The sequence below is a fragment of the Aptenodytes patagonicus genome, chromosome Z (assembly GCF_965638725.1).
Source record: "Aptenodytes patagonicus chromosome Z, bAptPat1.pri.cur, whole genome shotgun sequence".
Taxonomy (NCBI): Eukaryota; Metazoa; Chordata; class Aves; order Sphenisciformes; family Spheniscidae; genus Aptenodytes; species Aptenodytes patagonicus.
Genome location: NC_134982.1, coordinates 10,293,341 through 10,307,785, shown reverse-complemented (window position 1 = coordinate 10,307,785; position 14,445 = coordinate 10,293,341). Strand labels below are relative to the sequence as shown.

The 14,445-nt window shown below is 60.4% G+C and overlaps 5 protein-coding genes across 8 annotated transcripts in view; 1 reads left to right on the top strand and 4 right to left on the bottom strand.

Moving 5' to 3' along the window:
* The window catches only part of UBAP2 (ubiquitin associated protein 2), a 238,357-nt gene that overhangs the window by 202,477 nt on the left and 21,435 nt on the right, over window positions 1-14,445 (top strand). The window lies entirely within an intron of this gene.
* LOC143172874 (interferon-like) lies at window positions 2,186-2,767 on the bottom strand. Its single transcript, XM_076362718.1, has one exon. The coding sequence runs from the start codon at window positions 2,765-2,767 to the stop codon at window positions 2,186-2,188; it is 582 nt and encodes a 193-aa protein (XP_076218833.1).
* Window positions 5,261-5,842, bottom strand: LOC143172876 (interferon-like). The gene has a single exon (XM_076362720.1). The coding sequence runs from the start codon at window positions 5,840-5,842 to the stop codon at window positions 5,261-5,263; it is 582 nt and encodes a 193-aa protein (XP_076218835.1).
* LOC143172877 (interferon-like) lies at window positions 8,336-8,917 on the bottom strand. The gene has a single exon (XM_076362721.1). It carries the CDS (start codon window positions 8,915-8,917, stop codon window positions 8,336-8,338), a length of 582 nt encoding a protein of 193 aa, XP_076218836.1.
* LOC143172878 (interferon-like) lies at window positions 11,408-11,989 on the bottom strand. The gene has a single exon (XM_076362722.1). It carries the CDS (start codon window positions 11,987-11,989, stop codon window positions 11,408-11,410), a length of 582 nt encoding a protein of 193 aa, XP_076218837.1.

Sequence of the window (14,445 nt, the reverse complement as noted above, 5' to 3'; positions counted from 1 at the left end):
GGCAGAGCGCTTGGGGGCAGCTGTGCCGGGGAGGTGTGTTAGGGTTTCCCTGTTGCCTGCAGGGCGAGCTGCGGTGCCTCTTTTCTGCAGCTGAAGTTTCCCTTCCTGCCCAAGGGTCTTTTCCGTCTGTGATGCCCTGGTGTTGGTTGTGGTCTGTTTTCCTTTCACTTGTGGCTCGCCTTTGTTTTCATCTTAGCCGGTCTTTTCTTTTCTTTTCTTCTTTTCTTTTCTTTTCGTGTTGGGAAGGGTTGTGAAGTGACGTCGCTTGGCAGAGCCTGGGGAGCCCCCTCCTGGAGCGAGGGCCTGGGGGTGGCGGGGGCTTGCGAGGAGGTGGCTCTGGGTGTAGGCACTTGAGCATTGGATGTGTTCCTGGACGGAGCTGCCCCAGCTCCTGCGTTTGAAGGTGATCGAGAGTGGGGAAGAAAGGCAGGAGGAGAGGCGTGAGGAAAAAGGAAGAGGAAAAAGGGAAGAGCTTTGCTGCTGCTGCTGGGTTGGGTCCCTGGCTGTGGTCCCATGCGTGTGGCCCTGTAGCAGGGGTCTTGTTGTGTTTTCTGTGCCTCCTTGCCTGAGGTGGCTGGAGAGCGAAGAAGAAGATGTCCCCCGTAAGCGAAGGGTCTTGCGTTTGGGGTGGCCTGAGCCCCTGCGCCCCTGGAGGAGGGGCGTCCAAGAGTCCTCTGGAGGTGGAGCTGAGCGAGCCGATGTAGTTCTAGAACTCTAGTGGGAGGAGGAGGAGGTGGAGGTTGCCCTCGCTGAGGTTTTCAGGTCCCTTCCAACAGCAAGGGCAACGTTCTGCTTGTGCGAGAGACGCTGGGAGACGTGTTTTCTCAAAGCTTGTGGAGCAGGGGAAACGTGTGTGTGGTGGTGGTGGTGGTGGTGGTGGTGGCAGGGCGGTGGCGGTGGTGGGAGCCGTGGTCTTGTCAGGCAACGTTGTGTTGGTGGGTGCTGTGCTTGGGGTGCTGCTGGCACGCGCCCGATGATTTGGCGTACCTAGGTGGCGTGCGTCACTGCAGGAGGTAGGCTGATGTTGGAGGTCCGTGGCTGCAAGGTGTTTTCAAGCGGCGCAACGGGAGAGCTGTCGTGAAAAATGCCTGAAGCGGCAAGCGCAGCCGAACTCGGCCTAATCAAAGCGATCTCTGCCATGCCTCTCCTTCATCGAATCGACTGGTTTGGGTTGGGAGGGACCTTTAAAGGTCGTCCGGTCCAACCCCCCAGCAATGAGCAGGGCCATCTTCAACTAGGTCGGGTTGCTCGGAGCCCCGTCCGACCTGAGCTTGAATGTTTCCAGGGATGGGGCACCCACCAGCTCTCTGGGCAACCTGTGGCAGCGCTTCACCCCCCTCACGGTAAAAAATGTCTTCCTTGAGTCTCGTCTGAATCTGGCCTCTCTTAGTTTAAAACCGTTACCCCTTGTCCTATCGCTACAGGCCCTATTAGAACGTCTGCGCCCATCTTTCTTATAAGCCCCCCTTAAGTATTGAAAGGCCGCAATAAGGTCTCCCCGGAGCCTTCTCTTCTCCAGGCTGAAGAACCCCAACTCCCCCCCAGGAGAGGTGTCCCAGCCCTCTGATCGTGTTTGTGGCCCTCGTCTGGAGGCGCTCCAACAGGTCCGCGTCTTGCTTGTACTGAGGGCTGCAGAGCAGCTGATCATCAGTCGGTCCAAAGCGGGGTGGAAGGTGGAAAATGTTGAGGAGAACGAGGGCCGAAGAGCTGATTCTGACGACGGCGGCTAAACCCTGGCAGAGGTTTTTGCAAGAGGTTGAGGGAAGCGCCTCGCTGGGGAGGTGCCAAAGAGAAGAGTGGGCACGGGATCTGCAGAGCCCTGTTGGGAGCAGGGCTCGGAGCAGGTGTTGAGTGGAGGTGGCTTCCCCCCACCCCGCAGGCTCGTTCCTGTGCTTCTGAGACAAGAGGCACCGGCAATCTTTTTGCAACAGGTCTTTATTTTCTGTCGAATAAATAGGTGAATAAATAGATGATAAAACCCATTGTCAAAATAAATAGACCAAGTTCTATAAATAGAGGAGCGGTCAGTGGAGGCGGAGGGTGCAGGGCCGTTCTTGCAGCGGCTCTTGCCGTGGGTCAGGGGAGGCGGGAGGACAGAGGTGGGGATGGGGCGGTGGTCGAGAAGCGGTGGCGTCGTCGTGGGTGGGGGTGCGTGGGGCCGTGCGGGTTGGTCGGGGTGGTTGGGCTAGTTGCTCATGGTGCGGGTGAGGTTGTGGAGGTGTTGGAAGCAGGCGCCAGCTTCGAGGCGGACGTGGTCCCAGGCGCAGGCGCTGTGGTTGTGGGTGTGGAGGAAGTCCTGGATGTGCCTGAAGTATCTGCTGATGTTGAGCAGGAGGTTGCGGGGCCCTTGGCCTTGGAAGAGCATGCCGTTGGCTGGCACGCATTGCTCCAGGTTGTGCTTGTAATGCTGGAGGTTGTTGAGGAGGCGATGGCGTGCCTGGGCGTCCCAGTGGTGGGGGGTGCTGGGGCTGCTGAGGGTTGTGAAGAGGTGCTGGAGGATGCGGAGGGCAATGTCGGCGGCTTGCTGTGGGTGGTTGGTGTGGAGGAGGGTGTCGGGGAAGAAGGGCGCCTGCTGGTGGTGGCAGGGCTGTGGCGGGCTGGGAGCCATGGCCCGGAGGAGCTGGAGGCTGTCCCAGGGGAAGGTGGCGTCGCGGGGACGCAGGTGGCGGCAGGCGAGGGCGGTGGCGGTGGCGAGAGCCGTCAGGAGGAGCAGGAGCGCCGGGGCGCCGTGCCGCGGGCAGGGCTGCGGGGTTGCGGGCGCAGCCATGGTGGGGCTGTGGGTGCTGCGTGGGTGGTGCTGGTCAGGAGCCTGGTCAGGCTTGGCGGTGGTGCGGGTGGGCGCTGTGCTTGGGGTGCTGCCGGGTGGCCGGCTTTATGTGGTGCGGCGGCTTTGCCTTCCTCGCTTTCTGGTTGCAGCGAGTTTCCGGCTGTGGTTTTCAGTTTTGGCTGGTGGCTGTGGTGGTCTTGGGGAAGTGCGTTGGTGGGGTGGCCGTGCGTGGGGAGGGCGGTGGCGGTGGTGTGCTGGGGGGAAGGTTGGCCGTAGTGGTTGAGTGGGGGATGCGAAAGCGCTGGGGCAGAGCGCTTGGGGGCAGCTGTGCCGGGGAGGTGTGTTAGGGTTTCCCTGTTGCCTGCAGGGCGAGCTGCGGTGCCTCTTTTCTGCAGCTGAAGTTTCCCTTCCTGCCCAAGGGTCTTTTCCGTCTGTGATGCCCTGGTGTTGGTTGTGGTCTGTTTTCCTTTCACTTGTGGCTCGCCTTTGTTTTCATCTTAGCCGGTCTTTTCTTTTCTTTTCTTCTTTTCTTTTCTTTTCGTGTTGGGAAGGGTTGTGAAGTGACGTCGCTTGGCAGAGCCTGGGGAGCCCCCTCCTGGAGCGAGGGCCTGGGGGTGGCGGGGGCTTGCGAGGAGGTGGCTCTGGGTGTAGGCACTTGAGCATTGGATGTGTTCCTGGACGGAGCTGCCCCAGCTCCTGCGTTTGAAGGTGATCGAGAGTGGGGAAGAAAGGCAGGAGGAGAGGCGTGAGGAAAAAGGAAGAGGAAAAAGGGAAGAGCTTTGCTGCTGCTGCTGGGTTGGGTCCCTGGCTGTGGTCCCATGCGTGTGGCCCTGTAGCAGGGGTCTTGTTGTGTTTTCTGTGCCTCCTTGCCTGAGGTGGCTGGAGAGCGAAGAAGAAGATGTCCCCCGTAAGCGAAGGGTCTTGCGTTTGGGGTGGCCTGAGCCCCTGCGCCCCTGGAGGAGGGGCGTCCAAGAGTCCTCTGGAGGTGGAGCTGAGCGAGCCGATGTAGTTCTAGAACTCTAGTGGGAGGAGGAGGAGGTGGAGGTTGCCCTCGCTGAGGTTTTCAGGTCCCTTCCAACAGCAAGGGCAACGTTCTGCTTGTGCGAGAGACGCTGGGAGACGTGTTTTCTCAAAGCTTGTGGAGCAGGGGAAACGTGTGTGTGGTGGTGGTGGTGGTGGTGGTGGTGGTGGCAGGGCGGTGGCGGTGGTGGGAGCCGTGGTCTTGTCAGGCAACGTTGTGTTGGTGGGTGCTGTGCTTGGGGTGCTGCTGGCACGCGCCCGATGATTTGGCGTACCTAGGTGGCGTGCGTCACTGCAGGAGGTAGGCTGATGTTGGAGGTCCGTGGCCGCAAGGTGTTTTCAAGCGGCGCAACGGGAGAGCTGTCGTGAAAAATGCCTGAAGCGGCAAGCGCAGCCGAACTCGGCCTAATCAAAGCGATCTCTGCCGTGCCTCTCCTTCATCGAATCGACTGGTTTGGGTTGGGAGGGACCTTTAAAGGTCGTCCGGTCCAACCCCCCAGCAATGAGCAGGGCCATCTTCAACTAGGTCGGGTTGCTCGGAGCCCCGTCCGACCTGAGCTTGAATGTTTCCAGGGATGGGGCACCCACCAGCTCTCTGGGCAACCTGTGGCAGCGCTTCACCCCCCTCACGGTAAAAAATGTCTTCCTTGAGTCTCGTCTGAATCTGGCCTCTCTTAGTTTAAAACCGTTACCCCTTGTCCTATCGCTACAGGCCCTATTAGAACGTCTGCACCCATCTTTCTTATAAGCCCCCCTTAAGTATTGAAAGGCCGCAATAAGGTCTCCCCGGAGCCTTCTCTTCTCCAGGCTGAAGAACCCCAACTCCCCCCCAGGAGAGGTGTCCCAGCCCTCTGATCGTGTTTGTGGCCCTCGTCTGGAGGCGCTCCAACAGGTCCGCGTCTTGCTTGTACTGAGGGCTGCAGAGCAGCTGATCATCAGTCGGTCCAAAGCGGGGTGGAAGGTGGAAAATGTTGAGGAGAACGAGGGCCGAAGAGCTGATTCTGACGACGGCGGCTAAACCCTGGCAGAGGTTTTTGCAAGAGGTTGAGGGAAGCGCCTCGCTGGGGAGGTGCCAAAGAGAAGAGTGGGCACGGGATCTGCAGAGCCCTGTTGGGAGCAGGGCTCGGAGCAGGTGTTGAGTGGAGGTGGCTTCCCCCCACCCCGCAGGCTCGTTCCTGTGCTTCTGAGACAAGAGGCACCGGCAATCTTTTTGCAACAGGTCTTTATTTTCTGTCGAATAAATAGGTGAATAAATAGATGATAAAACCCATTGTCAAAATAAATAGACCAAGTTCTATAAATAGAGGAGCGGTCAGTGGAGGCGGAGGGTGCAGGGCCGTTCTTGCAGCGGCTCTTGCCATGGGTCAGGGGAGGCGGGAGGACAGAGGTGGGGATGGGGCGGTGGTCGAGAAGCGGTGGCGTCGTCGTGGGTGGGGGTGCGTGGGGCCGTGCGGGTTGGTCGGGGTGGTTGGGCTAGTTGCTCATGGTGCGGGTGAGGTTGTGGAGGTGTTGGAAGCAGGCGCCAGCTTCGAGGCGGACGTGGTCCCAGGCGCAGGCGCTGTGGTTGTGGGTGTGGAGGAAGTCCTGGATGTGCCTGAAGTATCTGCTGATGTTGAGCAGGAGGTTGCGGGGCCCTTGGCCTTGGAAGAGCATGCCGTTGGCTGGCACGCATTGCTCCAGGTTGTGCTTGTAATGCTGGAGGTTGTTGAGGAGGCGATGGCGTGCCTGGGCGTCCCAGTGGTGGGGGGTGCTGGGGCTGCTGAGGGTTGTGAAGAGGTGCTGGAGGATGCGGAGGGCAATGTCGGCGGCTTGCTGTGGGTGGTTGGTGTGGAGGAGGGTGTCGGGGAAGAAGGGCGCCTGCTGGTGGTGGCAGGGCTGTGGCGGGCTGGGAGCCATGGCCCGGAGGAGCTGGAGGCTGTCCCAGGGGAAGGTGGCGTCGCGGGGACGCAGGTGGCGGCAGGCGAGGGCGGTGGCGGTGGCGAGAGCCGTCAGGAGGAGCAGGAGCGCCGGGGCGCCGTGCCGCGGGCAGGGCTGCGGGGTTGCGGGCGCAGCCATGGTGGGGCTGTGGGTGCTGCGTGGGTGGTGCTGGTCAGGAGCCTGGTCAGGCTTGGCGGTGGTGCGGGTGGGCGCTGTGCTTGGGGTGCTGCCGGGTGGCCGGCTTTATGTGGTGCGGCGGCTTTGCCTTCCTCGCTTTCTGGTTGCAGCGAGTTTCCGGCTGTGGTTTTCAGTTTTGGCTGGTGGCTGTGGTGGTCTTGGGGAAGTGCGTTGGTGGGGTGGCCGTGCGTGGGGAGGGCGGTGGCGGTGGTGTGCTGGGGGGAAGGTTGGCCGTAGTGGTTGAGTGGGGGATGCGAAAGCGCTGGGGCAGAGCGCTTGGGGGCAGCTGTGCCGGGGAGGTGTGTTAGGGTTTCCCTGTTGCCTGCAGGGCGAGCTGCGGTGCCTCTTTTCTGCAGCTGAAGTTTCCCTTCCTGCCCAAGGGTCTTTTCCGTCTGTGATGCCCTGGTGTTGGTTGTGGTCTGTTTTCCTTTCACTTGTGGCTCGCCTTTGTTTTCATCTTAGCCGGTCTTTTCTTTTCTTTTCTTCTTTTCTTTTCTTTTCGTGTTGGGAAGGGTTGTGAAGTGACGTCGCTTGGCAGAGCCTGGGGAGCCCCCTCCTGGAGCGAGGGCCTGGGGGTGGCGGGGGCTTGCGAGGAGGTGGCTCTGGGTGTAGGCACTTGAGCATTGGATGTGTTCCTGGACGGAGCTGCCCCAGCTCCTGCGTTTGAAGGTGATCGAGAGTGGGGAAGAAAGGCAGGAGGAGAGGCGTGAGGAAAAAGGAAGAGGAAAAAGGGAAGAGCTTTGCTGCTGCTGCTGGGTTGGGTCCCTGGCTGTGGTCCCATGCGTGTGGCCCTGTAGCAGGGGTCTTGTTGTGTTTTCTGTGCCTCCTTGCCTGAGGTGGCTGGAGAGCGAAGAAGAAGATGTCCCCCGTAAGCGAAGGGTCTTGCGTTTGGGGTGGCCTGAGCCCCTGCGCCCCTGGAGGAGGGGCGTCCAAGAGTCCTCTGGAGGTGGAGCTGAGCGAGCCGATGTAGTTCTAGAACTCTAGTGGGAGGAGGAGGAGGTGGAGGTTGCCCTCGCTGAGGTTTTCAGGTCCCTTCCAACAGCAAGGGCAACGTTCTGCTTGTGCGAGAGACGCTGGGAGACGTGTTTTCTCAAAGCTTGTGGAGCAGGGGAAACGTGTGTGTGGTGGTGGTGGTGGTGGTGGTGGTGGTGGCAGGGCGGTGGCGGTGGTGGGAGCCGTGGTCTTGTCAGGCAACGTTGTGTTGGTGGGTGCTGTGCTTGGGGTGCTGCTGGCACGTGCCCGATGATTTGGCGTACCTAGGTGGCGTGCGTCACTGCAGGAGGTAGGCTGATGTTGGAGATCCGTGGCTGCAAGGTGTTTTCAAGCGGCGCAACGGGAGAGCTGTCGTGAAAAATGCCTGAAGCGGCAAGCGCAGCCGAACTCGGCCTAATCAAAGCGATCTCTGCCGTGCCTCTCCTTCATCGAATCGACTGGTTTGGGTTGGGAGGGACCTTTAAAGGTCGTCCGGTCCAACCCCCCAGCAATGAGCAGGGCCATCTTCAACTAGGTCGGGTTGCTCGGAGCCCCGTCCGACCTGAGCTTGAATGTTTCCAGGGATGGGGCACCCACCAGCTCTCTGGGCAACCTGTGGCAGCGCTTCACCCCCCTCACGGTAAAAAATGTCTTCCTTGAGTCTCGTCTGAATCTGGCCTCTCTTAGTTTAAAACCGTTACCCCTTGTCCTATCGCTACAGGCCCTATTAGAACGTCTGCGCCCATCTTTCTTATAAGCCCCCCTTAAGTATTGAAAGGCCGCAATAAGGTCTCCCCGGAGCCTTCTCTTCTCCAGGCTGAAGAACCCCAACTCCCCCCCAGGAGAGGTGTCCCAGCCCTCTGATCGTGTTTGTGGCCCTCGTCTGGAGGCGCTCCAACAGGTCCGCGTCTTGCTTGTACTGAGGGCTGCAGAGCAGCTGATCATCAGTCGGTCCAAAGCGGGGTGGAAGGTGGAAAATGTTGAGGAGAACGAGGGCCGAAGAGCTGATTCTGACGACGGCGGCTAAACCCTGGCAGAGGTTTTTGCAAGAGGTTGAGGGAAGCGCCTCGCTGGGGAGGTGCCAAAGAGAAGAGTGGGCACGGGATCTGCAGAGCCCTGTTGGGAGCAGGGCTCGGAGCAGGTGTTGAGTGGAGGTGGCTTCCCCCCACCCCGCAGGCTCGTTCCTGTGCTTCTGAGACAAGAGGCACCGGCAATCTTTTTGCAACAGGTCTTTATTTTCTGTCGAATAAATAGGTGAATAAATAGATGATAAAACCCATTGTCAAAATAAATAGACCAAGTTCTATAAATAGAGGAGCGGTCAGTGGAGGCGGAGGGTGCAGGGCCGTTCTTGCAGCGGCTCTTGCCATGGGTCAGGGGAGGCGGGAGGACAGAGGTGGGGATGGGGCGGTGGTCGAGAAGCGGTGGCGTCGTCGTGGGTGGGGGTGCGTGGGGCCGTGCGGGTTGGTCGGGGTGGTTGGGCTAGTTGCTCATGGTGCGGGTGAGGTTGTGGAGGTGTTGGAAGCAGGCGCCAGCTTCGAGGCGGACGTGGTCCCAGGCGCAGGCGCTGTGGTTGTGGGTGTGGAGGAAGTCCTGGATGTGCCTGAAGTATCTGCTGATGTTGAGCAGGAGGTTGCGGGGCCCTTGGCCTTGGAAGAGCATGCCGTTGGCTGGCACGCATTGCTCCAGGTTGTGCTTGTAATGCTGGAGGTTGTTGAGGAGGCGATGGCGTGCCTGGGCGTCCCAGTGGTGGGGGGTGCTGGGGCTGCTGAGGGTTGTGAAGAGGTGCTGGAGGATGCGGAGGGCAATGTCGGCGGCTTGCTGTGGGTGGTTGGTGTGGAGGAGGGTGTCGGGGAAGAAGGGCGCCTGCTGGTGGTGGCAGGGCTGTGGCGGGCTGGGAGCCATGGCCCGGAGGAGCTGGAGGCTGTCCCAGGGGAAGGTGGCGTCGCGGGGACGCAGGTGGCGGCAGGCGAGGGCGGTGGCGGTGGCGAGAGCCGTCAGGAGGAGCAGGAGCGCCGGGGCGCCGTGCCGCGGGCAGGGCTGCGGGGTTGCGGGCGCAGCCATGGTGGGGCTGTGGGTGCTGCGTGGGTGGTGCTGGTCAGGAGCCTGGTCAGGCTTGGCGGTGGTGCGGGTGGGCGCTGTGCTTGGGGTGCTGCCGGGTGGCCGGCTTTATGTGGTGCGGCGGCTTTGCCTTCCTCGCTTTCTGGTTGCAGCGAGTTTCCGGCTGTGGTTTTCAGTTTTGGCTGGTGGCTGTGGTGGTCTTGGGGAAGTGCGTTGGTGGGGTGGCCGTGCGTGGGGAGGGCGGTGGCGGTGGTGTGCTGGGGGGAAGGTTGGCCGTAGTGGTTGAGTGGGGGATGCGAAAGCGCTGGGGCAGAGCGCTTGGGGGCAGCTGTGCCGGGGAGGTGTGTTAGGGTTTCCCTGTTGCCTGCAGGGCGAGCTGCGGTGCCTCTTTTCTGCAGCTGAAGTTTCCCTTCCTGCCCAAGGGTCTTTTCCGTCTGTGATGCCCTGGTGTTGGTTGTGGTCTGTTTTCCTTTCACTTGTGGCTCGCCTTTGTTTTCATCTTAGCCGGTCTTTTCTTTTCTTTTCTTCTTTTCTTTTCTTTTCGTGTTGGGAAGGGTTGTGAAGTGACGTCGCTTGGCAGAGCCTGGGGAGCCCCCTCCTGGAGCGAGGGCCTGGGGGTGGCGGGGGCTTGCGAGGAGGTGGCTCTGGGTGTAGGCACTTGAGCATTGGATGTGTTCCTGGACGGAGCTGCCCCAGCTCCTGCGTTTGAAGGTGATCGAGAGTGGGGAAGAAAGGCAGGAGGAGAGGCGTGAGGAAAAAGGAAGAGGAAAAAGGGAAGAGCTTTGCTGCTGCTGCTGGGTTGGGTCCCTGGCTGTGGTCCCATGCGTGTGGCCCTGTAGCAGGGGTCTTGTTGTGTTTTCTGTGCCTCCTTGCCTGAGGTGGCTGGAGAGCGAAGAAGAAGATGTCCCCCGTAAGCGAAGGGTCTTGCGTTTGGGGTGGCCTGAGCCCCTGCGCCCCTGGAGGAGGGGCGTCCAAGAGTCCTCTGGAGGTGGAGCTGAGCGAGCCGATGTAGTTCTAGAACTCTAGTGGGAGGAGGAGGAGGTGGAGGTTGCCCTCGCTGAGGTTTTCAGGTCCCTTCCAACAGCAAGGGCAACGTTCTGCTTGTGCGAGAGACGCTGGGAGACGTGTTTTCTCAAAGCTTGTGGAGCAGGGGAAACGTGTGTGTGGTGGTGGTGGTGGTGGTGGTGGTGGCAGGGCGGTGGCGGTGGTGGGAGCCGTGGTCTTGTCAGGCAACGTTGTGTTGGTGGGTGCTGTGCTTGGGGTGCTGCTGGCACGCGCCCGATGATTTGGCGTACCTAGGTGGCGTGCGTCACTGCAGGAGGTAGGCTGATGTTGGAGGTCCGTGGCTGCAAGGTGTTTTCAAGCGGCGCAACGGGAGAGCTGTCGTGAAAAATGCCTGAAGCGGCAAGCGCAGCCGAACTCGGCCTAATCAAAGCGATCTCTGCCGTGCCTCTCCTTCATCGAATCGACTGGTTTGGGTTGGGAGGGACCTTTAAAGGTCGTCCGGTCCAACCCCCCAGCAATGAGCAGGGCCATCTTCAACTAGGTCGGGTTGCTCGGAGCCCCGTCCGACCTGAGCTTGAATGTTTCCAGGGATGGGGCACCCACCAGCTCTCTGGGCAACCTGTGGCAGCGCTTCACCCCCCTCACGGTAAAAAATGTCTTCCTTGAGTCTCGTCTGAATCTGGCCTCTCTTAGTTTAAAACCGTTACCCCTTGTCCTATCGCTACAGGCCCTATTAGAACGTCTGCGCCCATCTTTCTTATAAGCCCCCCTTAAGTATTGAAAGGCCGCAATAAGGTCTCCCCGGAGCCTTCTCTTCTCCAGGCTGAAGAACCCCAACTCCCCCCCAGGAGAGGTGTCCCAGCCCTCTGATCGTGTTTGTGGCCCTCGTCTGGAGGCGCTCCAACAGGTCCGCGTCTTGCTTGTACTGAGGGCTGCAGAGCAGCTGATCATCAGTCGGTCCAAAGCGGGGTGGAAGGTGGAAAATGTTGAGGAGAACGAGGGCCGAAGAGCTGATTCTGACGACGGCGGCTAAACCCTGGCAGAGGTTTTTGCAAGAGGTTGAGGGAAGCGCCTCGCTGGGGAGGTGCCAAAGAGAAGAGTGGGCACGGGATCTGCAGAGCCCTGTTGGGAGCAGGGCTCGGAGCAGGTGTTGAGTGGAGGTGGCTTCCCCCCACCCCGCAGGCTCGTTCCTGTGCTTCTGAGACAAGAGGCACCGGCAATCTTTTTGCAACAGGTCTTTATTTTCTGTCGAATAAATAGGTGAATAAATAGATGATAAAACCCATTGTCAAAATAAATAGACCAAGTTCTATAAATAGAGGAGCGGTCAGTGGAGGCGGAGGGTGCAGGGCCGTTCTTGCAGCGGCTCTTGCCGTGGGTCAGGGGAGGCGGGAGGACAGAGGTGGGGATGGGGCGGTGGTCGAGAAGCGGTGGCGTCGTCGTGGGTGGGGGTGCGTGGGGCCGTGCGGGTTGGTCGGGGTGGTTGGGCTAGTTGCTCATGGTGCGGGTGAGGTTGTGGAGGTGTTGGAAGCAGGCGCCAGCTTCGAGGCGGACGTGGTCCCAGGCGCAGGCGCTGTGGTTGTGGGTGTGGAGGAAGTCCTGGATGTGCCTGAAGTATCTGCTGATGTTGAGCAGGAGGTTGCGGGGCCCTTGGCCTTGGAAGAGCATGCCGTTGGCTGGCACGCATTGCTCCAGGTTGTGCTTGTAATGCTGGAGGTTGTTGAGGAGGCGATGGCGTGCCTGGGCGTCCCAGTGGTGGGGGGTGCTGGGGCTGCTGAGGGTTGTGAAGAGGTGCTGGAGGATGCGGAGGGCAATGTCGGCGGCTTGCTGTGGGTGGTTGGTGTGGAGGAGGGTGTCGGGGAAGAAGGGCGCCTGCTGGTGGTGGCAGGGCTGTGGCGGGCTGGGAGCCATGGCCCGGAGGAGCTGGAGGCTGTCCCAGGGGAAGGTGGCGTCGCGGGGACGCAGGTGGCGGCAGGCGAGGGCGGTGGCGGTGGCGAGAGCCGTCAGGAGGAGCAGGAGCGCCGGGGCGCCGTGCCGCGGGCAGGGCTGCGGGGTTGCGGGCGCAGCCATGGTGGGGCTGTGGGTGCTGCGTGGGTGGTGCTGGTCAGGAGCCTGGTCAGGCTTGGCGGTGGTGCGGGTGGGCGCTGTGCTTGGGGTGCTGCCGGGTGGCCGGCTTTATGTGGTGCGGCGGCTTTGCCTTCCTCGCTTTCTGGTTGCAGCGAGTTTCCGGCTGTGGTTTTCAGTTTTGGCTGGTGGCTGTGGTGGTCTTGGGGAAGTGCGTTGGTGGGGTGGCCGTGCGTGGGGAGGGCGGTGGCGGTGGTGTGCTGGGGGGAAGGTTGGCCGTAGTGGTTGAGTGGGGGATGCGAAAGCGCTGGGGCAGAGCGCTTGGGGGCAGCTGTGCCGGGGAGGTGTGTTAGGGTTTCCCTGTTGCCTGCAGGGCGAGCTGCGGTGCCTCTTTTCTGCAGCTGAAGTTTCCCTTCCTGCCCAAGGGTCTTTTCCGTCTGTGATGCCCTGGTGTTGGTTGTGGTCTGTTTTCCTTTCACTTGTGGCTCGCCTTTGTTTTCATCTTAGCCGGTCTTTTCTTTTCTTTTCTTCTTTTCTTTTCTTTTCGTGTTGGGAAGGGTTGTGAAGTGACGTCGCTTGGCAGAGCCTGGGGAGCCCCCTCCTGGAGCGAGGGCCTGGGGGTGGCGGGGGCTTGCGAGGAGGTGGCTCTGGGTGTAGGCACTTGAGCATTGGATGTGTTCCTGGACGGAGCTGCCCCAGCTCCTGCGTTTGAAGGTGATCGAGAGTGGGGAAGAAAGGCAGGAGGAGAGGCGTGAGGAAAAAGGAAGAGGAAAAAGGGAAGAGCTTTGCTGCTGCTGCTGGGTTGGGTCCCTGGCTGTGGTCCCATGCGTGTGGCCCTGTAGCAGGGGTCTTGTTGTGTTTTCTGTGCCTCCTTGCCTGAGGTGGCTGGAGAGCGAAGAAGAAGATGTCCCCCGTAAGCGAAGGGTCTTGCGTTTGGGGTGGCCTGAGCCCCTGCGCCCCTGGAGGAGGGGCGTCCAAGAGTCCTCTGGAGGTGGAGCTGAGCGAGCCGATGTAGTTCTAGAACTCTAGTGGGAGGAGGAGGAGGTGGAGGTTGCCCTCGCTGAGGTTTTCAGGTCCCTTCCAACAGCAAGGGCAACGTTCTGCTTGTGCGAGAGACGCTGGGAGACGTGTTTTCTCAAAGCTTGTGGAGCAGGGGAAACGTGTGTGTGGTGGTGGTGGTGGTGGTGGTGGTGGCAGGGCGGTGGCGGTGGTGGGAGCCGTGGTCTTGTCAGGCAACGTTGTGTTGGTGGGTGCTGTGCTTGGGGTGCTGCTGGCACGCGCCCGATGATTTGGCGTACCTAGGTGGCGTGCGTCACTGCAGGAGGTAGGCTGATGTTGGAGGTCCGTGGCTGCAAGGTGTTTTCAAGCGGCGCAACGGGAGAGCTGTCGTGAAAAATGCCTGAAGCGGCAAGCGCAGCCGAACTCGGCCTAATCAAAGCGATCTCTGCCGTGCCTCTCCTTCATCGAATCGACTGGTTTGGGTTGGGAGGGACCTTTAAAGGTCGTCCGGTCCAACCCCCCAGCAATGAGCAGGGCCATCTTCAACTAGGTCGGGTTGCTCGGAGCCCCGTCCGACCTGAGCTTGAATGTTTCCAGGGATGGGGCACCCACCAGCTCTCTGGGCAACCTGTGGCAGCGCTTCACCCCCCTCACGGTAAAAAATGTCTTCCTTGAGTCTCGTCTGAATCTGGCCTCTCTTAGTTTAAAACCGTTACCCCTTGTCCTATCGCTACAGGCCCTATTAGAACGTCTGCGCCCATCTTTCTTATAAGCCCCCCTTAAGTATTGAAAGGCCGCAATAAGGTCTCCCCGGAGCCTTCTCTTCTCCAGGCTGAAGAACCCCAACTCCCCCCCAGGAGAGGTGTCCCAGCCCTCTGATCGTGTTTGTGGCCCTCGTCTGGAGGCGCTCCAACAGGTCCGCGTCTTGCTTGTACTGAGGGCTGCAGAGCAGCTGATCATCAGTCGGTCCAAAGCGGGGTGGAAGGTGGAAAATGTTGAGGAGAACGAGGGCCGAAGAGCTGATTCTGACGACGGCGGCTAAACCCTGGCAGAGGTTTTTGCAAGAGGTTGAGGGAAGCGCCTCGCTGGGGAGGTGCCAAAGAGAAGAGTGGGCACGGGATCTGCAGAGCCCTGTTGGGAGCAGGGCTCGGAGCAGGTGTTGAGTGGAGGTGGCTTCCCCCCACCCCGCAGGCTCGTTCCTGTGCTTCTGAGACAAGAGGCACCGGCAATCTTTTTGCAACAGGTCTTTATTTTCTGTCGAATAAATAGGTGAATAAATAGATGATAAAACCCATTGTCAAAATAAATAGACCAAGTTCTATAAATAGAGGAGCGGTCAGTGGAGGCGGAGGGTGCAGGGCCGTTCTTGCAGCGGCTCTTGCCGTGGGTCAGGGGAGGCGGGAGGACAGAGGTGGGGATGGGGCGGTGGTCGAGAAGCGGTGGCGTCGTCGTGGGTGGGGGTG